Raw genomic sequence first — 25,685 nt, forward strand, 5'->3', positions numbered from 1 at the left:
ATGAGATCAAAGGCAGAGAGGTTTACTATGTCTAGGACCTAAATTTTCTGCAACATACAATCTAAACATGTATTTTAGATATGTAACTCTCTGGATAGTTTATTTAAATATGTAACTCTCTGGATAGTTTATTTAAACAACCCAAACTCCTGGAATCCAAAGGGGAATGAGGCCTTATAATTCTCTATAGTTTAATATAATACCAGCAAACATCTCAGACTGGTGGGCTGATAATTAAAAAGTACTGGTAGAGTCCCTTGAGGATCTGAAGGGGGAAAATATATGAACTATCAAACTCTCTCACCTGGGCAACCCCGGGTACCCTCCCAACCACTGAGGACTCCCCCCAAAATAGGTCAAGCCCTGGATTTTGAGGCTTGCTCTTATGGAACTTATTTCTGTAGGGAAGAAGCTAAAACTACTCATAACAAGGCCTAAGAGTTGCTTCCAGTTATCCTTTGTTGTTCAGATGTGGGCTCTCTCTAAGCTCAACTCTGCAAGGAAAATCCCCCCTATGTAGTACAAGCCATTCAGGGGTGCAAATCTCCCTGATAACGTGGGGCATGACTCCCAAGGATGAATCTGGCCCTGGTACTGTGGGACTGACAATGTCTTTCTGACCAAAACGGGTAAAAGAAGTTAATAAAATAAGGTATCGGCGGCCAAGAACAATCAAATGGAGTGTTCTGGAGGCTGCTTGCTCTTTTGTAAGCTTCTGGTAAATAGTGCTAATTGTCATGATTTGCTAAATTACAATCAACATCACTTCTGTTGACGCTTAAGAACACCTAGGGCTTGAACTGAGACTCTAGAAAGGTTTCATGCACTAGGTTTACCTTCCTGGAACATATAATTTCCACAAGGATCCTAGGTCAGATAAATCTTGAAACTTAAAGGGACCAGCCTCTCCAGGGTTATCAGTTAATTACATCCCCCTATCATTCAGAGTGGACACCCCTTCTCAACATGAAAAAGTCAGAACAGGCATTCTCCAAAGATCCCTATATATCGGGAGGAGAAATAAAGGAGAAAGAGGAGGTATAACAGAGAAAATGGGATTTAACAAATGAATATGGCTCTGAATCACTATATTAATATTTCTTCTAGCCTCCAGTGTTTTGGAGCAGCTAGAAGGAAAAATCTGAAATGATGGAACAATAGCCCATAACAAACTCTGGGATCTATTCTGTAACAACTTGTTGAAGTGTGCTTTGAAAATTATTTTTCTTTCTTTGCTTTGTATATATTTTATACCATACAATAAAAAAAAGTTAAAAAAACAAAACAAAATACGCCTTTCTATTGAGTTCATAAGTTCAAATTTTTTGTGGTCCAAGTTTAAATTCTTTTAAAATTATATAGCTATTATATTTAATAATTTGCTTATACCTAAGACTACAATTTTTAAAATAAGATTTAGTAGCATTTAGCTTACATTATCTTCTGAGGCTTATCCTGGTAACTGGACTTCAGGAATATGGCAAATCTATCCTGAGATTTTCAGCAAAGAATCATTCAACATAAATTACCTTAATACTGGGCTATTTCTAAAAAGTTAAAAAAAATTGAAAGTGCAATTTAAATGCTGTTTGTTTCTGCTTCTTTATATTTTTATTGAAACAGAAAGTATTCTAAAAACATTTTTCATACAGCTTAACAGAGCAACATAAAAGTATTTCACAATAAGCCTAATTACAATATTGCTTGTGTTGTAATGTGTGGAAAGTAGAATTTGCAAACTACAAAACTTGAACAAACAAACTTTGGCTGGAATTTTGGACATGGTCAATCAAAGAACAGCATCATAGTACAGCTGAATGAGGGCTTAACCAAAAGTCAGTTTTTTTGCAAGTCAACTTACCTTTCAGTTTTCTTATCTGTACTAAAATATCATCAAAAGACTCTATAATTTCATTTACACAGCATGACTTTTACATCGAGTTCAAGTCATTAACATTCTAGGCCTGCTGTTCATATTCTTGAAATTAGTTTCAGGTCTCAAATTTAAAAGATAAAACAAACGAAAATGTTACCTTAAGTTCAGCAACTTGTGATGAAATATGCCACATGAGGCTTTCACTTAGGAACTTCATACCATATGGGCCTAGTAGTTCTGATAGTGACCTCATTTCTAAAAGGAAATGTAATTAATTTTATACTTTTGACAAGCAAATACTTTTAAAAAAATGAATATTAACACAGGGTAACATCCCATTACAGAAACTAAATTATTAATATAAAATCCTGAGAAAAGTCTCTGAAATAAAAAAGGTAACCTATAACTCTAAGATATAATATGTATTATTTGATATAACTGAATGAAAATAGTCACAAAATTTTACAAAAAAACAAAAAGAATTAAATTTTCTTCATTCTTTAAAACATATAACAGTATTATTCACCTGATATGTCAGAATATTCTTCAGCATTGAATGTTAATTCATTTTCTGTAGGGAGGTTCACAAATGCTTTCATTGCAGGGAAGTAAGCTATATGGCCATTGCTGACTTGTCTTAGCAATGTTTCCAAATACCTGAGTTGAATAGCAAACTCATAATTAGGAGAAAACGTTTAATTCAAAATATGTTATGTAATATATCCTAAGTATAATTTTAAGTTGAGTGACAAATTAAAATAATAGTTGTCCATAAAAGAATAATTTTTCTAAATAGTTCACTACAAGCTTTACAGGCATACCTTGCGGATACTGAGGATTCAGTTCTAGTCCACTGCCATAAAGCAAATATCACAATAAAGCAAGTCACACAATTTTTTTGGCTTACCAGTGCCTATAAAAGTTATGTTCATATTCTACTGCAATCTATTACATGTGCAATTGCATTTTGCCTAAAAGAAATAATGTATATGCTTTAATTTAAAAAAACTTTATTGCTGGGAGGGGTGGGGAGAGACGCTGTGTAGACAGGTGTAGAATTTAGTTTGTTCTCTAGAGCAGCTAGTAAGTAGCCAGGAACTGTGTGGAACACCTGTTTGGGGGATATCTGTGACAGGACACACAACGTACACCAGTCTAGAACTAGTGAAGGGCCAAGATCACACCACAGAACAGTGAGTAAAGAACCCCAAATCTAGAGGCTGATGCCCCTCCCTGAGCAGCATGGCAAGCTCAGTTGGAAGCACTTCCTCATGGGAAAAACAGCTCTCTGCTGGAAGCAAGAAGAAAACTTGATCCAAGCAAGAGCAGAGGTAAGGTAAGTCTGAGAGTCAAAGTAGTAAGTCAAGAGAAGGAGATAATTCCCTAGGGTTTAGGGAATTATGCTGTTTGATGCAGTCACCTTCATCAATGACCTCAGCTAGATATTCTAGATAATGTGTTACAGTTTCTACATCACCACTTACTGCTTCACCTTGCATTTTTATGTTATGGAGATGGCTTCTTTCCTTAAATCTCACTAACCAACCTCTGCTAGCTTTAAAACTTTGCGTCTGTAGCTTCCTCATCTCTCTCAGCCTTCACAGAATTGAGGAGAGTTAGTGCCCTACTCTGGATTAGGCTTTGGCCTAAGGGAGTATTGTGACTGGCTTGATCCTCTATCCAGACCACTCAAACTTTCTCCATACCAACAATAAGGCTGTTTCACTTTCTTATCATTTGTGTGTATACTGGAGTAGCACTTTTCATTCTCTTCAAAACTCTTCTTTTGCATTCACAACTTGGCTGTTTGGCTCAAGAAGCCTACCATTTGGCCTTTTTCAGCTTTCGACATGCTTTCTTCACTAAACTTAATCATTTCTAACTTTTGATTTCAAGTGATAAATGTGTGACTCTTCCTTTTACTTGAACACTCAGAAGTCATTTTGTAGGGTTATTAATTGACCTAATTTCAATATTGTGGTGTATCAGGGAACAGGGAGGTCAAATGAGAGAGAGGGAAAGAGAGACAGATGAACAGCTGGTTGGTGGAGTAGTCAGAACACATTTCTCAATTAAGTTTGTTGTCTCATATGGACACAGATCATGGTGCCCCCAAACAATTACAATAGTAAAGCAAAGATCTCTTATTACAAATCACATAACACATATGATAATAATGAACAAGTTTGAAATATTGTAAGAACTACCAAATGTGACAGAGATATGAGGTGAACATATGCTGTTGGAGAAATGGCACCAATATACTTGCTTAATACAAATCATCAATCTGTAAAAAACAGTTTCTGAAAAGCACAACAAAACGAAGTATGTCTGTATACACTCCAGTATTCTAAATATGTTCTATAGGTCTATAATATTACTCTTACCAATTTGTGTACAGACTTGTAATGGTTGGCTCTCCATGACTGTCTAAATGTTGTGTTTGCTGAAGAAGAACATTATTGAATACTCTTGTAATATCAATTTGCACATAGTTTTCTATTGACTGGAGCACAGTCATATAGGCTCTTACACTTGTTAAAAGCTCTGACGGTTTTGCAATTTCCTGTGTGGCTTGATTATACATAGTCATCCCAACAATAGACCTAAGAGGGGAAAAAGAATATGAAAAGAGCTCTACCTTTTCCACTTATGCAAACAAGCAATGCAGCTTACTGATAACTAGTATTAAATAAGAAATAAAATTAATTTTATCAGTATAATAAGCATACAAGTGATTTTAAAAACTCTAAGAACATCAGGAACAAAACCTATTTAAGTGTAAGGTTTGAAAAAATTCCTTTAACATCAAATTGTAGCAAGAGATATGACCATAACTTGAATTCATTTGGCTCTTGGAACTGCAATGCTTTCGAAATTGCAGTTATTATTCTCTGGTAAGGCTACAATCAGACATCAGAATTTATAAGCAACATCTATATGCTCCCCTTCTCCACTGGCAATTCCTTCTTCTTTTTCTTTGCCTCTAGTTTTATCTTTTCATTCATCTCATTAATAATCACATTAAAGAACAAAAGTATATTTTTACCAGTTTTAACTGGTAATCTAATATTCAAGTCCTAAGTTATAAATGTCTCCACCATTTAAGGGAAAAATATTAAAACCTTTTTTAAGAATTGCTTTATATTTACAGTATAGCCCTTAATCTATTTCCCCTTGGGATGAGTTACCCAAAAAAAAAAACCAAAAAACTTGCACTTGTATAACTTGTGTAAATTAATGTAACTGAGAAAAGCTTAACCTTGGAAGGAGGAAGAGCCATATTGATAGTTTCAAAGTAGAATTAAATTTCTAAATTTAATTTCAAAAACATAAGAAGAAAATTTGGAACTAGAAAATCAGTTACATTCTAAGAAAGAATAAAAAATTAACCACTACATAAAATTAAATCCTTACGACATTTACATTATTAAAATCATTGAATCGACAAAGATATTTGTTTTTTTTCCCCACGTAGTTCACTATAACTTGAATAAGTAATTTTGTAAAGAATAATCTTAGTCACACACCAGCCTCATGTTCAACCAGGATGGCCTCAACATATTCAATCAGGAATATCTACCCAGACAGACTTCCAAAAGTTTTCTGATCCTGCTCTTGCCTCAGGAGATCAAGTCTCTCTCAGGGATACTCCTCTTTGCCCAAAGGTGCCAAAGAGAATAAATGCTTGTTGAAATCACACAGTCAATTCAAAAAGAAAAATCCACATTCTGTTTGCATTTAGCTAAAACATCATCATAATCACCAATCACTGATTCACTGTTATTTACCAGGAGTTGTAGTAGGCTTTTTAAAAATATTTTATATAAATTACCTTACAATCTTCATAATAACCCAACTATGTAATAGTATTATCCCCATCATTTTACAAATCAAAGAAACTAAGGCTCAGAACCCAAGTAATGAAGGTCACATTGTTTATAAGTGGTATGTCTAAGGTTTGACACCATATCTGGCTAACTCAGTGGAGCTTCTCAACAAACTGAAAGACAGCCAAAACAAGGCAAAAAAACAAACAAGAGTACTGTTCTTTAATCACCCAGCATATAGACATTGTTCTGGTTTCTATCCCAAGAAACTATAATAAGAATATAGGGAAATAAATTTTGAAAACACTTCCCTAAATATTCTTTTTCTACCTTTCTCCGCCCCACTGCCCCGCCAACTCACCTTTAAAACTCCCTCAGCATTAGAGTTGTAGTACAATAAAAGGATGGATCCACTTGAGGTGTATTCTTGTGAAGCTTACGTAGGTAGTAGAGAAGCTCAGACTACCTATAGGTACGCCTAAGAATTACTTCTGGAGACCCTCTTTCGTTGATCAGATGTGGCCTCATTCTCTCTAAGTCCAACTCTGAAAGTGAAATCATTGCCCTCCCCACTACATGGGACATGACATCCAGGGGTAAAAGTCTCCCTGGCGGTATGGGAGATGACTCCCAGGGAGTAGTCCACCCCTGGCACCCTGAGATCAACAATTCCATCCTGACCAAAAGGAAGGAAAGAAGTGTAACTAATAAAGTATCAGTGGCAGAGAGAGTTCAAATAGAGTCGAGAGCCTACTCTGGAGGTTGCCCTTACACAAGCTTCACTTAGACACTGCTGCCTATTATAACATGTCAAACCCCAACCAAAAGCATTCCAGCCAATCCTAAAGAACAGCTAAGGCATTTCTACAAAGGCTCCATGCACTAGGGCAACTCTCCAGAAAATTACACTCTTCAGATGCGTCCCTGGACCAGGAAAGTACTGAAACCTAGAGGGCCCAGCCTCTCCAGAACATCAGCTACTCCCATCTCCCTACCCCATATTACTGTCAGCCCCTTCCAACATGAAGAAGTTAGAATAGGCATAGCCCAATACCCCTAAAGAGAGGAATAGAAAGATCAAAGGTGATTGTGGAGTTATACAGAGAAGGCAAGGTTTAACATATGAATATGATTGCTGAATCATTCAATTGATATCTCTTTAGCCTCCAGCATCTTAGAGCACCTAGAAGTAAAAACCTAAAATTGTGGAATTGTAACCCATACCAAACTCTGTAATTTGTTCTACAACTAATGTGGCTATGTGCTTTGAAATTTATTGCTTTTTTGTATATACGTTATTTTTCACAAAAAAGAAAAAAATTGATTATGATGATAAAAAAATATTTATTCCTTCTAGCCTCCAATGTTCTGGAGCAGCTAAAAGGAAAAATCTGAGATGATGGTATGGTAGCCCACGACAAACCCTGGGATCTGTCCTGTAATTATTTGTAAGTTAAAAAATAAAATAAAATAAATAAATGCCTATGGGCTGCCCAAGGTAGGAAGCCTAATAGAAGATACTACTTCTGGATACTAAAGGGTTACATCTGAGATGGAAAAGTTAATGAGTAATAAAGCCGCCATGCAGAAGGAAAAAAAGAAGGATGGATCCTTGAAGACAAGTTTCCATCACTAGGAACAGGCCCAGAAGAACCAATTCAAGAAAAAAAATGCTATTCTTATACACAGCCCCTAAATCCTAAAACTGTTCAAGTGACCAGCAAAAACCAACCCACTAATACTTAGAAGTTATTTGTTTTGGCATAAAAATCTTTCTCAGATAAACAAACTTTTACCCCTTGCTCTATTACTGATCACTAAGTAGATGTCTGGTTACAAAAGAATATTTGTTTCTCCCAACTATTTACAGAAGGAAAACAACAGAGCTTTAAAACGAATGCTACCTTTCCACCCCCTCACCTCCCACCCCCACCAAGTATAAGCAGCACCAAGGGGCATAAATGTCCATCTGGCCTAAATATAAAGGCGTCCTCGGTTTTACTGTCAAGATGGAGAGCAAAAGGAGAACAAAAGATAGCCTTCATTCAACACCAGTCATTTCTCCGATTGAATGATGATTTAATACTCAATTCAGTGCTCATTTACATAGCCCTATTTTGTTCTGATTGTTGTAGTCTTACCTCAACAGTTAAATTTTTAAGCTATATATGTTTTCATTAGTACTCAATCCATATGATACAAATAGTACTTGCTAATGACAATAGAAACTTTGCAAAACCTCTGGCAAAATTCTGTGACTAATTGTCCTAAGGCCTTTCAATTTTCTTTAATTAGTGTTAACTTTAGAAAAAGGTTGAAGCAACATTTAGAAAATAGTAAGTTTTGTGGCATATGTACAATATCATTTCAAGAAGCACATATTTAACTTACAAAATCTCATTACACACAAATTCAGAAAAGAATCCGGAGTCTACCTAGTTCTGAGGTGTTCAAACATTTGACTGTTACCCATTGTAAAATATAATTTTGATTGCAACCTACAAAACTGATTTCATGACACAAGTGAGTTATCAGCAGCAATCTTCTCATTTTGCATATAAAGCAGCCAAGGATCAGAAAGATTAACTGACTTGCCCAATGTTACAACTACTTAATAACAAGTATGAGACAAGAATCTGATAAATTTAGGTAATTTTCAGTTCACTATATTTATACGTCCCAATTCACTATTCTTTATATTACACCAGTTATGCTGTTATTTTCCAAAACAGAACTCATAAAAGCAAAAATTGCATCAATGTTAAGTAAACATATCAAATTTATTAACTAAATCAATAATCAAAACAGTTTCTATTCTTTCTTACTTTGTAAAGCGGATTTCCAGATGAGAAGTCAAATATTCTCTTGGGGTAAAGGTATGCTCCCAAACTGCCATGTTTGGTACATAATTTATAGAGAAACATAACTCAGAAAGTGCAGTGTGCAGTTTATCAAGGCTGAAAAAAATTAACAAACAGCAAACAAAATGTTAAATATTTCATCACAGGCAACACAAAAGTAATTTTATAAACAAATCAGACCTTATTTGGAGAAAATAATCTCAGAACTAATTTTTTTTTTCTTCTCCTAACTGATGACATTCAAATCTTGAATAACATCACTAACATGAGAGCAATTTCACATTGACAGTATCATGCATCTGTTTATAAGTTCAAATAATGATGACTATATTAAGTCAATATACAATGCAAAGAGCTTATTATGCACTCATAAAAAACACAACACTTTCAACTCCTGCTGTGCTTTCCATTGTGGAGGAAGCAAATGGTGTGTTCAACTTCGGAAGCAAGGAAGTAGGAAATTTATTTTAAACCAAAAAAATATTAACCCAATTACTGTTTAACTTATACCATCCCTCTCAACAAGCAAGCAAATAAACAGCCCTGAATTCAACCTGATCTGATATTTTTGTTCTAAAGTAATGATATCATCAAAACCATAATGAAGTACAACCTCACATGTACTAGAATGGCTATTATTTTAAAAAAGGGAAAAAAATGCTGATGAAGATGCAGACATAGTACATTGTTGGTGGGAACTGAAAAGGGTGCAGTAACTGTGGAAAATAATTGGGCGATTCCTTTGAAAGTTAAACATATTAGTTTCCTAAGCCTAGTTAAGAACAAGAACTGAATGCAAGAACTTGAACTGATATCTGTAAACTAAGGTTCTCAGAAGTGTTATTCACAACAGTTAAAAGGTAAAAGCATACCAAATGTCCAACAGCAGATAAATGGATAAGCAAAATGTGGTATATACACACAAAGGAATATCATTCAGCCTTAAAAAGAATGAAGTTCTGACACATGCTACTGCATGGATGAACCCTGAAGAAATCACATTTTGTGAAATAAGTTAGATACAAAGGGACAGATTTTATGATTCCACTTATATGAGTGGAATTCATATAGACAATATTCACGGAGACAGACAGTAGAGTAAACTTTCTGTAGACTATACCAGGAGAAAAGGGATGGAGAGTGAGGAGTTAATGCATAATGGGTATTTCAGATACCAGGCAAATTCTAGCAACAGATAGTGGTTAAGGGTAGCAAAACATTCTGAATGTGATTAATCCCACTGAAATTGTATGCTTGGGAGTGCTTAAGCAGGAAAGTTTATGTTGTATATATGTTTAAACAATTTTAAAAAGAAAGAGACTAAAGAGGCAATGACAACTTAATGTAACACATGATTCTGGACTGGATGGAAGAGAAAAATGCCCAAAAGGACCTTACTGGGACATAGGAAAAAAAAAAGCTTACAGGTTGTAAGCTTTATATCAATGTTAACTTCTTATACCTGATAACTATACTCAAGGTAGTTACATACGTGAATATCCTTGTTCTAAGGAAATGCACACGAAAGTATTCATGTTTAAGGAGCGTGAGATATATAACTCAACCTCAAATATCGAAAAAACAGAGAGATGGATAGATAGAATGATACAGCAAATGTGGCAAAATGCTTAAAGTTGATGTATCTGGGTATCTGAGTGGGAGGGATGCTGGACCTTTCTTTTATTATTTTTTAGTTGGTTTTTTTTTTATCATTTTTTCAACTGCCCTGTGAATTCCAAAGTATCTCAGAATAAAAAGTTAAGATACTAACAATATCCGTTATGTTCTAACACTGAAATAAAATTCTTTATTTGAAACTGAAATTGTAATTTACTTATAGTATATCTACCCCAAAAAAATTTTTTTAGAAAAGATTTTGGTACTCAGTATCCAATATGTAAAAACATATTACCTATCACATGTATTTTCTTCAAAAATCCAAAATGTTAAGATTCTGTTTGGGAGAGGAAATAAACACGAACTGGCTAAGCAAGTTCACCAAGCTTTAAAAAAAAAAGTAAAGGGCTGGGAAATAAGAATTTACAATTACTTGCATTACTCAGTACCAATGGCATGGGGTAAAGGTAAGGGGTGGGGAGAGGTAATGTCTACAAGTAACAAAAAGGTACACTGAAAAGGAGGCTTATCCTAGATCTTGAGGCTTTCTCTTGTGAAGCTTATGTAGGTAGTAGAGAAGCTTAGACTACCTATAGGTACGCCTAAGAATTACTTCTGGAGAACCTCTTTTGTTGATCAGATGTGGCCTCATTCTCTCTAAGTCCAACTCTGAAAGTGAAATCATTGCCCTCCCCACTACATGGGACATGACATCCAGGGGTAAAAGTCTCCCTGGTGGCATGGGAGATGACTCGCAGGGAGGAGACCACCCCTGGCACCCTGAGATCAACAATTCCATCCTGACCAAAAGGAGGAAAAGAAGTGTAACCAATAATCAGTGGCAGACAGAGTTCAAATACAATCGAGAGGCTGCTGCCGTTAAACCCCAACCAAAACCATTCCAGCCAATCCTAAAGAACACCTAAGGCAATATATAAGATTCTACAAAGGTTCCATGCACTAGGGTAACTTTCTAGAAACCTACAACCTCCAGATGGGTCTCTGGACAAGATAAGTCCTGAAATCCAGAGGGCCCAGCCTCACCAGAACATCAGCTATTTTCATCTCCCTACCCCATATTACTCACAGCCCCTTTCAACATGAAAAACTTAGAATAGACATAGCCCAAATACCCCTAAAGAGAGGAACAGAAAGATGTGTTGGAGTTATACAGAGAAGATAGAACTTAACAAATGAATGATGGCTGAATCATTAAATTGATATCTCTTTTAGTCTCCAGTACCTTAGAGTAGCTAAGTAAAAACCTAAAATTGTGGAATTGTAACCCATGCCAAACTCTGAAATCTGTCGAACAACTAACTGTGATGCTGTGCTCTGAAATTTATTGCTTTTTGTTATATATGTTATTTTTCACAAAAAAGGAAAAAAAAGTTGATTGCGATGATAAAAAATTATTCATTCTTTCTAGCTTCCAATGTTCTGGAGCAGCTAGAAGTAAAAATCTGAGAGGATTGTATGGTATGACAAACTCTAAAATCTGTCCTGTAACTACTTTTGAAGAGTGCTTTGAAAACTACTGCTTTTTCCCTTCTTTGCTTTGTACATATAGTATACTATACAATAAAAAAAGTTTAAAAAGCAGATGGCTTACTTGGTTACTACCAGCCTGTTTTTCCTCATGCTCTCAACTCCTGGTTTTTCCCTTTCTGGTTCCCCTTTCTTACCAGTCTGTTTTTTCGACTTCTTATTCACTGCTTGACTGATGGTTTTGGCACAATGCTTGGGCAACAACTAAATTTAAAAAGGAATGGATATTTTAACACCAATTGCTTTGAAAGCACAGTAAGCAAACCTTATACAAGCAAAGCTTAGTTGAATCCAGAATCTCAGGAAATATAACCTTAGCACTAAGGACAGAGACATAAGTAAGATGGAGCACAGTGGTAACCCAAGTTACTTTCTTCATGTTTTCTAAAGAAAGTGAGGAATTACTGTACAGTGAAAATATTGCTATTTTATCCAAACAATTCTATATAACACATCACAAGTGACTTAAAGTCATCTATTAACAGAGATTCATAGGAGTTTCATACAGGAGGTTAATGGAATTTACTAAGAATTTTAGAATTAAAAGACAGAAAGTAAAAAATAAATAAATAATTGGCTAATAGCTCATTTTCTTGCCCTCAAACACAAAATCCTTATCAGTATTAAAGGAAACAATTAAATTATTACCTGGTCACTAAGAGTACACTGTTCTGTACAAATATCAGTGATGAGATTTCGAGCTTGTTTGGCCATTTCATCCAGAAACATATTACATAAGGAAAGGCTACGATCTCCAATATGATGTCGCTATTAAAACAGAATAATAACAACAATAATAATAAAAATTAAAGGAAGAAACCTGAATTAAAAATTTTTAAAAATAAACATGGCAAATTAAGTTAAAGCCTTATTTTGCAAAAAGGAGGAGGGATGTGGGATGGTTTACAGATTTCTTTTAGCTTTTGTAACAACTAACCTACTATACTATATTTGTACACAGTTGACACAAAATTAGTACTTGGTGATCACATAAGTAATGTTCATTCAGGAGAAAGTGTAAAAGACTACTTTCCTTAACATAAACAACTATGAATTTAAATCTTCAAATTCCACAAGGTCCTATATCCAGTTCTTAATATAATGCTAATGAATATATTTATTTAATGGTCTCCAATTTTCTCATTTTAAAACATATCTAATATATAAATCTTAACACAACAAGGTCTGTAGTGTATAAACAGAAATGAAATAAAGGAGATCAAATATTTAAATAAAAACTGTTAGAAAACAAGTCAAAAATAAACAAATTTATAAGGAATTCAAATTTCTAAATTCAAATCCCTACCTTCCTAGGGGAAAAAAAAAGTCTGCCATGCATTTCCAAGTCAGAAGATAAAGCATGTGTATAGACCTACACACAAATATAACAAACACATTCAAATGCACCCATCTACAAGATTCTGGATCCTTTTTGTTTTGGTAGTAATATAAGAATTTGATGAATTTTTCTGATCAATGTAATTGGAATACTGAGTATAGCATTTTAATTTTTATCACAAACAAATGTAGAGATGACATATATATATACAAATATATCTATGGTGCTGAAATAAATATAAGGTACACAAAACACAGAAATACCAAACAGGTAAAATAATGGTTTCAAGATCTATCATGACATCTTATATTTCAATGTATTTTAAATGCCCCATAAAACTTCTTTACTAGGAAGCCAAACCAAAAGAGAGTGGCAGGGCAGATACAACTAAATATTGGTCAACTTTACATTAGGAAATATTTCAAATTATAAACATTTAAGTATTAAAAAAAAAAAAATTCAACTCCCAGAAGATAAAACCTATCCCTTGGGATGTCCTCAACATGGCAACATAAAAAAGACATTCCCTGAAAAAAACCTCCCTAGAGAAAAAGCAAAGAAAAGGAAAAATTCCACATGCTGGATTCCACAATGCTGGAAGACAGTAAATACTGAAGAAATACTCTACAAACTCTTGAATTGAAGAAAAAGAAAACTATTTTTTTTCCATCTCTGACCTGTCAGTCTGCTCCTGCTCCTGCTCCTTCCCTGTCACTCAGTCCCACAGAGCTTGGGAGTTGCTCAGAGGCCTGCGTCTCTCCTACCATGAACAAAGACTAAGAGTTTTAACTCACTTGCAGCAGTGAGTTAAAACCCTACACATACCCAGGCACAGGGACTCAAGTTCACAGGGACCTAAGGCAGAACATATGCCACTGAGCAGTGCTTCATATGACATAAAAGGGGCCCTCAGGCAGAATAAAAGAGAGGGAGACAGATGACAGTAGAAAGCTTGGCAGCACTCACTCAATCCAGTTTCTGTTGGCTGGATCACCAAAACACAAAACGAACTTTAATGGAGTGACTCATCTTTCTTGATTGACTCAATCTGGCTCCCTGGGTGGACAGCTCAATGGGAAAGAAACTAGAGGAAGAAAAGGCTCACAGAGACAGAAAAAAAGGGCCAGTGGGGGGGGGCGGGGAGGCCACAGTTAAACTGAACTACTATAAGACAAGAAGTTCCCAGAACTAAAAAGTGTAAGGAAAATGGGGCATTAAGTGAGGAACTTAAATCATAGGAGTTGGGGGTGGGGGTGGGGGGGCAGTCTGCACAAAAACAAAACAGAACCGATCAGGATTCCTGGAGAAGGAACAAAGGAAAGTAAGTTTTCTCTTGGAGGTGAAACAAATGCACAAAAAGTACAATCTTAAAAATTGTACCACATATCCAGGGCAAGAATCAGATCAGGAAGAGCTGAGAAAATCTGATCAGGCAAATATGAGATATTCCTAAGGTCTAGAATAAATTAGAGCAAGAGTCAAAGAAGAACCTTAACACAAAGTCAAGCAACAGTAAAATTCTAGACAAGAGGGAGAAACTGACCTCCAATTAACTTATCGAGATATTCAGATACCTATATATCAGCAAAAAAAACTTCAAGCCATAAAATGGAAAGACAGAGCTCAGTCAAGGGAACAAATTAAAACTTCAGAGAAGACACAGAAATGGGAACAACTAACCAAACAATTTTAAACAAATCTAAATCAATTCAGGGAAACAAAGAAAAATATGGATAAAGAGATAAAGAATATTAAGAGAAAATGTGTGAGCATAAAGAAGAATTTCAAAGTATAAAAAGAAGAGTAACAGAAATTATGGGGATGAAAGGCACAATAGTATAGATTAAAAATACACCAACAACAGATTTGAAAGAATAAATCATAATAGACCTATGCTGAGACACATACTAATCAGAATGTCAAATACCAAAGATAAAGAGAGAATTCTAAAAGCAGCAAAAGAAAAGCCACTCGTCACATATGAGGAATCCTTAATAAGATTAAGTGGCAATTTCTCATCAGAAACCATGGAGGTGAGATATAGATAAATGAAATATTTAAAGCACTGAAAGAGAAAAGCTGCCAACCCCAAATCCTTTATCCACCAAAACTGTCATTCAAATAAGAGGGAGAGTTTAAAATATTCACAATTAAACAGAAAGTAAGAGAATCTGTCAACAAAAGACCTGCTCTATGAGAATTACTAAAAGGAGTTTTGCAGGTTGAGAGGAAAGACAGGTGAAGAGTGGCTTGAAGTAGTGTGAAGAAATGAAGACAATCAGTAAAGGTAACTAAAAGGGTAAATGTAAAACCCAGAACTATATATATATATATATATATTATATATATATAAAATATATATATATTATATAAATATATAATTATAATCATATAATTCCTGTAAGATTAAAATGACTAATTTTGTTATAATTATTTTAACATATTAATTTTTTAAAAATTAATTCAATGTGAAGGTTGACAGTGAAGAAAGAGTTAATAAGATAAATATTTGAAAATCTATAAAAATAGTGGTGCTAGTACCCTGATACGTACTCCCTAATAAATTTCCTGCAGGCTAATCTCCATCTGAGATTCTGTTTAGCACCGAATACACCCTTCAGCAGATATATTACTGAATGCTTAAAGATACCAACAACGCTATTGCTATCTGAATGTTTCTTTTCTCTAAGTCCTGTAATTCTAAGTAAAGGGTCTGGAAACTAAGTTAAACAAGGTAATATATTATTTAATTTTAACAAACATTCTTACCACAAATACACTGTGATAATTCTTCTGTCAAGATCAGAAGAAATACCGAGTACATTTTGAACAGATACCACTAAGTATTCAGTAGTTGTACATATAAGTGAGTGAGCATCTTACAAATACCAGCATATATGGATTTTGCTTAACATATCTGTAATATTAAGAAGTCAGTTGATAACTCTTTAACTTGCTTGTTTTCTTAATAATCTGTTTATTCAATTTTCAAGTCCCTTCAATGATACTTTAAGAGAAAAGCAAGCATAATCAATTACTGTATATACCTTTACCATAAACATTAATATCTGACCCATCATTTATTTTAACAAAGATAATTCCAGATTTTGTATGTTTTTGTTTATATCATAGCCAGTTTGAAGCTATTATGTACCCCAGAAAAGTTATGCCCTTTAATACTCATTCAATATTGCTAGGTGGGAGTTTTTGATAGTTTCCATGGAGATATGATTCACCCAATTGTGGGTAGTAACTTTTGATTACATGATTTCCATGGAGATGTGTTTTTTACCCATTCAAGGTGAGATTGCTTACTGGAGCCCTTTAAGAGGGAACCATTTTGGAAAAAGCTCAGTACTAAAAGAGTTCACAGAGCAGAAACCTTTGGAGACACAGAAGGAAAACACCCCGGGGGAAGCTGTATGAAATGAGAAGAGAAAGCTAGCAAATATTGCCATGTGCCTTTCCAGTGGACAGAGATGTTCTGGACCCATTAGCCTTACTTGAATCAAGGTATCTTTGACTAGATGGCTTAATTTGGACATTCTCATGACCTTAGAACTGCAAATTTGCAACTTAATAAATTCTACTTTCTAAGAGCCATTCCATTCCTGGTATATTGCATTCCAGCAGCCTGACAAACTAAAACAATATTTTTATCCATCCATATTTACAAAATATACAAACATCCTTGTGATTAGGTGGGAAGCCAGATTAGGTAATTACGATTATGAGAATATTTGCTTGGCACAAGTTGGTTTAGCTTACTCTGAATACCATACAAATCACAGCTCTACTCTGAAATTACCTCTTCTGGACACAATTCATGTGTGCAACTCATAAAATGCGTGCAAAGCAGTGGAAATGCAATTGAGTATCTCGACTGAGAGGGTAGCTCCAAACACTGTTGAAACATCTTCTCAAAAGCACGACTATAAAAACTATATTAGGAAACAAATTAAAAATAAGAATCACAATTTTTACAGTTAAAATTTTATGATACAGTACTTACAGTTAAATTAATTTGATTCCAGTGAATGATTAAAAGTTACTACTTTGTAGCATGTGTTCCCTTAAGAAGAGAATGAGTTCTCCAAAATATTACTTATGCAAATACATAAATGCAATAATTTCAGTTTATAAAAATATATGTATAACATTAGCAAATATTTAAAATAAGAGATTTAAACCAAAAATATACCACATCTATAGCTTATAAATATGTAACATTTAAATCTTACATCATCAAATTTCATCAAATCTAAGACATCATCAACTGTAAACAATACCATTATTTTATGGTAGGGAAAACACCACCAATTAAATAATGACATGCCATAAATTTTAAGTCACATTCTGATTTAAGAGATGTTAATTAGAAAAGAAAATGACTCCATAAAATACAGTACACCTCAGACTAACAAGACAAACAGAAATATTAAACACCTTCATTTTGGATGAGTCAGGGAAAATAATACAACAATGAGAAATATGGATAAAAATTAAGTATGGCTGAAAATTAAAAATCTTAAACATTACTTCAAAGTGCTTTTAATTCTAGGAAAAAACTATATCGACATTCCATCGCAATAGGCACCTTTCTGTAGCTCAACAATACCAAATCATAAAATGCTCCACTTTTCTCTGGAAGGTACTTTTGGGGCAGAAAGGGATTCCAAATACACTTAAAATCTTCGCAAAATTCAGGTAAGTTGTATCTAAACCTAAAAAGTATATTTACTAATATAAATATACTTTTCACGAGTTCCTTTAAAAGATCCCTACGCCTTTCATGTCTGGTGATTTGCCTTTCTTTGGCACTACTTCTAATTAAAGCCATATTATGCACTACCAAAATCCAAACGGATTGGGTTATTTTCCACAAAAGTAATGAGGAGCATTTCATAATGACCTCTATTTAAAATACAGAAGCTACTATCACTACCCTCTGAAACAATCTCAGCATTATAGAAATAAAGGGACATACAAGGTTATCCCTATTAGCTTCACTAGAGAAAAAAATTAGACCAAAAATCAGAAAATAAAGTTGATGCTATATAACTCTGGAGCCAAAATACTTGAGTTTGAATCCTGGCCCCACTGATTATTATTGTGATTGCAACCAAATTCATTTAGTCATTTAAATACTTATTAAGTACCTACACTATTTAGACACTAAGGAAGCAAAGACCTTCCTTCAAGAACTACACTATCTGAGGACAGTGAGGGGAGAGAAGAGTTATAAAATACTAAGTACCACAAAAGAGGACGACAGAAGCAAAAAGAGTGGGAGCACAATGGAGAGAACAGTTTACACCACAGTAATATTACTATTCAATTTAACATTCTAAAAGAACATTACTATGTATTTAATTTCCAACATTTGCTTTCTTTGACCCTGATCCACAACTTTTTTTCTCTCTCTGATTTTAGTGATACAAAGGAGGACTTTTAAGGCAATTTGAAGTAACTGTTTTTTACCTTTACAAAGAAAATGCAAAAAATAAAATTCACATCAAGAAGAGTTGCTCCTGTACAAAATTTAAAATACACATAAAATCCTAACTTGTTAACTTCTTTTTGCTGGCAAGTTGTTATAAAAGTGCTCCATTTCCTTTATTCTTAAGAGTCTATTACTGAATGTCCTTAAGGACAATGCTAACATAAAAATAATCAAGAAACATATATTTGGATACTAAAAATTTCAAATTTTGATTTAAAGGAAATTATGACATACCAAAATATGGAGAGATCTGATGTTTCTACCAACATTTCCACCAAGGAATCTACCATTTTTGTATGAAAAATGATTGTATTCATCATCTTTCCAAGTTCTCTGTGATCTGCAAGACTAAGTGAAGCCTTAGAGACACTAGTATATGCCTGTAAAAGTATAGCAAAAAACAGAAGTGATTTAAGTATAACCAATGACTTTAGCATTGTCATTCTACAGGGGAAAAAAAAACATTACTGAAAAGCACAAACTGTTTTTGTGACTGTATCAGTAACATCATTTTTTAAAAAAATTGTCAAGTGACCCAAACTCGAAATTCCTATTAAGAATTTCTGGAAATAAATATGCTAAAATAGTAGTATCCATAAAACAGAATCTAATATAAAACTAGTTCATCTTGAGCCCCATTCAGGAGAAATGAAGTTAGTACATTATCTGTATAAAACAAGTATCATGTTAACCTTATCAAAAAGTAATTTTCAATCTAATTGAAGAGAGAAACACACATATAGGAAATAATCAAATTAAAATTAATTATTGTACAGGTTGATTCAGTGAGGTTTCAGATTATATAGAATCACCAAAAACTGGATAGCATAATACATGTACTAATTGACGGATTCTACAAAAGGAATTAAAGATAGTAGAATGGCCAAAAAAGTAAAGACTTACCTGAAACCATCAAGAAAACTTGTGGGAAAGGAAATTCCATGACTAGGGTACCAAATCATAGAGAGTAAAATCATGCCCATAAACTGGTCATTATAGAGGGGCATAGAATTGTTGGGGTACCTATTGAGAAGCTGGGGGTTATAAAAGGGTTATGAAATGTACAGAATAAATACTGTACATTATGGCTAGGTTTTGAGTGCAAACAAGAAAAGGGAAATGGTCAAAGATGTAACATCATAAAGAACCTTGTTTGCTATGTTAAGAAATTTGAACATTTTGGTGAACTACTGTGGGTTCTGTATGATGGCTTCTGTGTTTCAGAAAGACTGTTCTGCATGCAAGGAGAAATAGGGAAAGGGTAGGCAAGAAAGAAACTGGAGGCAGAGATCTGTTAAGAGGCAGTGATAGCAATAACCCAGGCAGCATTATGATAGTTTAGTGTAGGGTGTTGGTAGTTTAAGATATTAAGCGGGGAAATGACTTAATGTGGTGGGTGACAGAAGAATTAGATGATGGACAGGGTTCTGGCTGTTGGGAGACACTCATGTGCCCCTACATATCTTACTGCATATGCCAAGAATGCAAGACCTGAACCATTCTTTACCCAGGCCATTTCTCAGGGTTATAATCACAGTTACCAAACTTGAGGGATGAGGTTATATTGCCCTATGGAAGAAAGAGCAAGTATGCTTAGCATTGATGATGAAAGGTGAGCTCCTCAAACTCAAGTGTTCCTCAGCTACAATGCAAACCCAATGAATATACACTATTCATCCCGGTACCTTTGCAACCTGAACTTGGGGGCAAAGTAGAACCAGAGCAAAGTAAAACTGATGCAAACACGGTAATATTCATGCTGTTTGCTGAGCCATGAATAATTAAGTCCTTCATCTGTGACCCAAGAGCCCAATGTCTTCTGCCAGTATCCAGGAAACAGTAAGAGAGCACATTATTACATGGTCAGTAGGGCAAATATGAAATCCCAGACTCAACAATGCAAGGGTTCACCAAGGGGAATGATGCAACTATTTACTAAGATAGAGATACCAGATACAAAGCAAAATTTCATTTTTTTTCCAGGAAAGAGGAGGGAATGAGAAACAATGATGACAAAGCAAACACCAGATCTAAGTTATCTTTGTTTCCAGGTATTATTAAGTGGCATCAAAATGAAACTTCCAAAAAAAAATTCAATCATTTTCCAAGATTTTATAGAACTTATCAGATATAAGAGGTCAAGAACAGATAATGATAACAGCTTCCATGATTAACAAGATATACTGCTGTGGCAGGAGGGTGAAGCATCCTAACTCCATATGGAAAGGACAAGGAAGCTTGCATTTAAGACCCTCCCAGATCTTTATCTATTTATCTCTTCTTTTGGCTTATTCTTATTTTTATCCATCTCGTATGATAAAACCATGATTACCTTTCTGGACATGTAATCCCTGCTGGCTATAATCCATCTGACAAATCTGCCAGGTTGAAAGCACTGTTTCTTTGAAAGCAAACGTCTGCCACAATGGCAATAACAAAGAATAATGCTTACCTGCCCAAATTAATCACTTGGAGAATTTATTCGAATGGCAAAACTATCAAAAGCTTCGTAAATGCCTAGCTCAGTTTATTTCTGGGGCAGGCATGAAAAAAATGCAGCATAGCAAAGAGCCAGCCAGAAAAACGACAGACAAACACAAGTCTAGAATTGAGGCAACTTCAAGCATGCAGATGAGGATAGCACCCTGAGGAACAGCACAGAAACAAAGTAAAGGAAACAGGTAATGTTCAAAAAGCCTATCTGATTAGGACTATCTGTCTACCTTATATAGAAATGAGAGAAATATTAGAGTGCTAAAGAGAAATAAGCCTCTATCTATACTGACACTGATTTTTTGGGAAGTATTACAGCAGCTTAGCTCACACCCAAGCTATTATAGAAATTGGTACCAGAAGTAAGATACAATATTATATAAATCTAACATATGAGGGTAACAAGAAAATAGATGTTCATAACTAGAAAGTTTCATAAACAGGTAAACATTTGGAAAACTTGCCACCTAAAAAATCTGGAAGGCAGACCAGAGGAACCACATGTCTACAGAAGCGATATTTTTGCAGGCTCTAAGGGAAATGATACTTTTATACAAATAAAAAATCTCAAACAGGAATATATCAGTGCTACTTTCTTAACACGCCCTCAATGCTTCATATTTTGCCATACAATTGAATTTCAAAAAAACACAGCTAAACTTCTCAAGTGAATTATTCAAGTGAATTAAGTGTAATAATCCTCGTCACTAAAAAGAGTATATTTAACATGCAACTAAGTCTTTAGAATTCTCTGAACCCAAGTGTTGGTTTAGGCACTCCCATAAACTGAGACTATGAGAATGAAACAATTCAAACTTTGTCATGACTCTCAAAATTTTAAATGTGTGTATCCTTTGGCAGAGCAATTCCACTTCTACTTTAATTTACAGGCTACATTTATTACTGTATTTTTTCACACAATTTTTTAAAATCAACAACTTAAACTTTATTTTTAGTAGGAAAGAAATATCCTATAATATGCACACATTTATTATTTTGAGGTAGTGATATTTCAAGTATGTTTTCTTTCTCCTCCACTAACTGGCTCTGCAACCTCAGGCAGATACTTTTGCAGGCTCTAAGGGAAGTGATAAACTTAAAACAACTTAAAACTTCTGGCTTCCTCTGTAAAAACTTCATCTTTAAAAATATGTTCCTCAGAGAACATAGAACAAAAGGCAAAAAATACTTATATATTTATTTGTAGGCTGAAAAGCTCACAGAGCTAAGCAGATTGCCAGAAAAGTATGCTCTTCCTGGGATTCCATCATGAGATTATATCCATCTAAAAATCTCTTTCACACATTTGCTGTTCATTTATTCACTTTTTAATTAAACAAAATGAAACTTTTATTTTTTTAGGTTGTAGAACAGCATGTAGCACAATCCCATTTATATGTTCAACATTTAAAAAGATAGAGAATACCTATTAAAAATGAATATTCTGGGAATGAGACTGGGAAAAGTTCATACTTTCATTTTTCTATTTTCTCTCTGGATGGTTTGAATTTTTATAATGATAAAGTATTATTATTGCCTTAGAATATACAAATACAATATTTAAAATATGCAGATTATTGATAACACTGGACCGCAATTTTCCCACAATTAACAGAAATATTTAATGGCCAATTAAATTCTATCATTAAATTCACAGTGTAAATCAAAGTTTTGAGCTTCAATTCTAAAATTTTTTATTTTAAAACTATGCGTGAGTGAAAACTTGTAGAAGCTAATACTGTTGATTTCTGTATTTGAGAAAAATGAAGATTTGGGAAAAAGATCAAGGGAAGGCAAACCATGGCAAACCATGGGCCGGCTGCTAATTTTTATAAAACTTTATTGGTTTAAACAAATGGGCATGGCAGTGTTGCCATGGATAGGAAGAAATATTTGGAAATCAAATATCTGATAAAAAGAGTTTAATATCCAGAATATATCTGGAAGTCCTACAACTCAAAAACAAAACGACAACCTAATTTAAAAATGGGTAAAGGACTCAAGTAGGCATTTCTCCAAAGCAGAGAAATAAATGGCCAAGAAGCATGTGTAAAGATGCTCAACAACACTGGCCATTAGGGAAATGTGACTCAAAACCATAAGACACCACCCCACACTCACTATAATAGATAATATTTTTAAAATGCTGGCAAGGATGCAGAGAATTGGAACTGTTGTACATTGCTGGTGGAAAGGTAAAAATGGCACAGCTACTGTGGAAAAGAGTAAGGTAATACCTCAAAACATTAAATACAGAATTTCCCTATGATCCAGTGATTCCACATCCAGGTACATACCCCAAAAAATTGAAAGCAGGGATGCAGATTCTGACAAATGTTCACAGAAGCATTTGTACAATAGCGAAAAGGTGGAAACAACTCAAGTGTACATGAACAGATGAATGGATAAAACAAAAAGTGTTCTATACATACAATGGAATATTATTCAGCAATAAAAAAGAATGAACTTCTGATGTATGCTCTAATATGGATGAATCTTGAAAACATTATGCTAAATGAAATAAACCAGACATAATAAGACATATATTTCATGAATAATGAAATCATTCGCTTCTATGAAATAACTAGAATATGCAAATTTGTGGACACAGAAAGCAAATTAAAGGGTAGCAGGGGTGCAGGTAGGAGTGGGGAATGGGGAATTAACACTTAACACATAAAAGAGAAAGAGTTTCCATTCGGGGTGATAAAAGTTTTTGGTAATGGATGGTGGTGATGTTGGCACAATAGTGGGAATGTAATTAACACCACTGAATTGTGTTATATAGTTACAAATGGCTAAAATGGAAAATTTCATGTTGTATATATGTTACCACAATATAAAGAGAAAAAAAAAACTAGTACAAAATGTTTCTTCTATAAAGGAAAGACTATGGTGAATTAAATGAAAGATTTCAACAAGCATACAAAAGTGAATATCTTATAGTTCTGCTCTAAATGTTTTCATATTAACTAAGGTAGTCAATAACAAAAACAAAATGACAAAGAAAAGTAAATAATTCTTACCTGTAACCTAAACCAATCTAATCTCATTCCTCTGAAATCAAATACTTCCCCATCTTCAACTACAATAATAGAAAAGTTACAAAGCAAATTAATATTTTTGCAAATCTATAATCACACTTTAAAATTTAAGGACTGAGGGTACAAATAAATTCAAAATCCTAGAAGGATGATGATAAAGGCAGTTGTACTAAGAGAGGAATAAAGTACAAACTTCTCTCCTAAACTCTGATTCTCAGGCTGCCTATAAAAATTAATCTGAAGAAACTAGAATAAAGCTTGAAAAATCTTGTGATTATAGACTAGATAGCATAATGAAGTTCCACAAAATAACTCCATATAAACTAAACATCATCAGTCACGTTTATAGCAGTTTCATTTCTCAAGTGTGATAACTATAAAGATTGATTCATCTAAAATAAATGTATTTATGACCGAGAAATTCTCAAGGTCTCTGATACCTTTTATTTAAAAACTACAAAACTAAAACAGCATTATCAATCTACTGGAATGGGGTGTTCAAATAATGGAGAGGCAACCAATTTTTGAACATCACTTCCTGAAATTGATACACCAGCACTCAAATTCCTCTTCTAATACTTAATATCTATTAGAGCTTGGAAAAATTATTTACTTTTTCAAACCATGAGTTTCCAATTTTGACAAGTAAAAATAGTGACATTGCTTTAAAGAACAGACGTGAATTCAATAGGATAATACATATAAAGTGACTGGCACAAAGTAAACATTTTATAAATAGTATCCATTATTGCTATTGTTATAGAAACGCTTGAACCAACTTTATCTGCTTTGTCATAAACTGCAGTGACTCTTTTGTTTTGTATTTTACTTCTTCTGTTACACAGGCCTTTTTGTTTCCTGAATAATAGAAAATATCAAACTACATTTCTTACGATTTTTGAAAACAACATCAAAACCTTTGGAAACTTTTGCTTCAGAGAGAACGAAGTTAAGACAAAAGAGAACAGATCAATTACAGTAAAATATGAGATAAGTGATTTCATAAAAATTAACTGAAATTATTTTCTTAATAATGAAGTTTGTAAACCTAATTAGAAGAAAAGATGCTTTTACTTAAGACTAACTAATTACCTTGTTTTACACTTAGGGAAGTCATAGTGTTAACAAAAGAGGACATGATGATGGATTCATCTTCAGGGCAAACTGAAAGATTCTGAAAAGAAAAAAGAAATAACGTTAAAAATGGCTAGTTAGGGAAAAATCCATAGGCTCATCAAATGGTGAATGGATAACTAAACTGTGGTATATTTTTACAATGGAATATTTTTTAGCATTAAAGAAAATGTTAACATATGCAACAAGGGGTGTGAGGGTAGTTCAGTGATAGAATTCTTGCCTGCCATGTGGGAGATCTGGGTTCAATTCCAGGCCCATGCGCTTTCCCCAAAAAGAAAAACAAACAAACAAAAACAAAAACAAAATAGCTGGTGTTCTAGTTTGCTAGCTGCTGGAATGCAATAAACCAGAAATGGAATGGCTTTTAAAAACGGGAATTTAATAAGTTGCTAGTTTACAGTTCTAAGGCTGAGAAAATGTACAATCAGAGGCATCCA

At 34.1% G+C, this 25,685-nt stretch overlaps 1 protein-coding gene across 1 annotated transcript in view; it reads right to left on the bottom strand.

The window, feature by feature from the left end:
* NCKAP1 (NCK associated protein 1) overlaps positions 1-25,685 on the bottom strand; it is a 155,825-nt gene that overhangs the window by 42,835 nt on the left and 87,305 nt on the right. The window contains exons 14-23 of the mRNA XM_077154375.1: positions 25,204-25,285; positions 24,094-24,152; positions 18,809-18,954; positions 16,880-17,012; positions 12,381-12,500; positions 11,797-11,936; positions 8,532-8,663; positions 4,264-4,482; positions 2,403-2,533; positions 2,034-2,131 (exon numbers count right to left, since the gene is read on the bottom strand). Of these exons, the coding sequence (XP_077010490.1) occupies positions 2,034-2,131; positions 2,403-2,533; positions 4,264-4,482; positions 8,532-8,663; positions 11,797-11,936; positions 12,381-12,500; positions 16,880-17,012; positions 18,809-18,954; positions 24,094-24,152; positions 25,204-25,285 (1,260 nt within the window). The remainder of the gene's footprint in view (positions 1-2,033; positions 2,132-2,402; positions 2,534-4,263; positions 4,483-8,531; positions 8,664-11,796; positions 11,937-12,380; positions 12,501-16,879; positions 17,013-18,808; positions 18,955-24,093; positions 24,153-25,203; positions 25,286-25,685) is intronic.

The sequence above is a fragment of the Tamandua tetradactyla genome, chromosome 3, assembly GCF_023851605.1.
Source record: "Tamandua tetradactyla isolate mTamTet1 chromosome 3, mTamTet1.pri, whole genome shotgun sequence".
NCBI classification, from domain to species: Eukaryota; Metazoa; Chordata; class Mammalia; order Pilosa; family Myrmecophagidae; genus Tamandua; species Tamandua tetradactyla.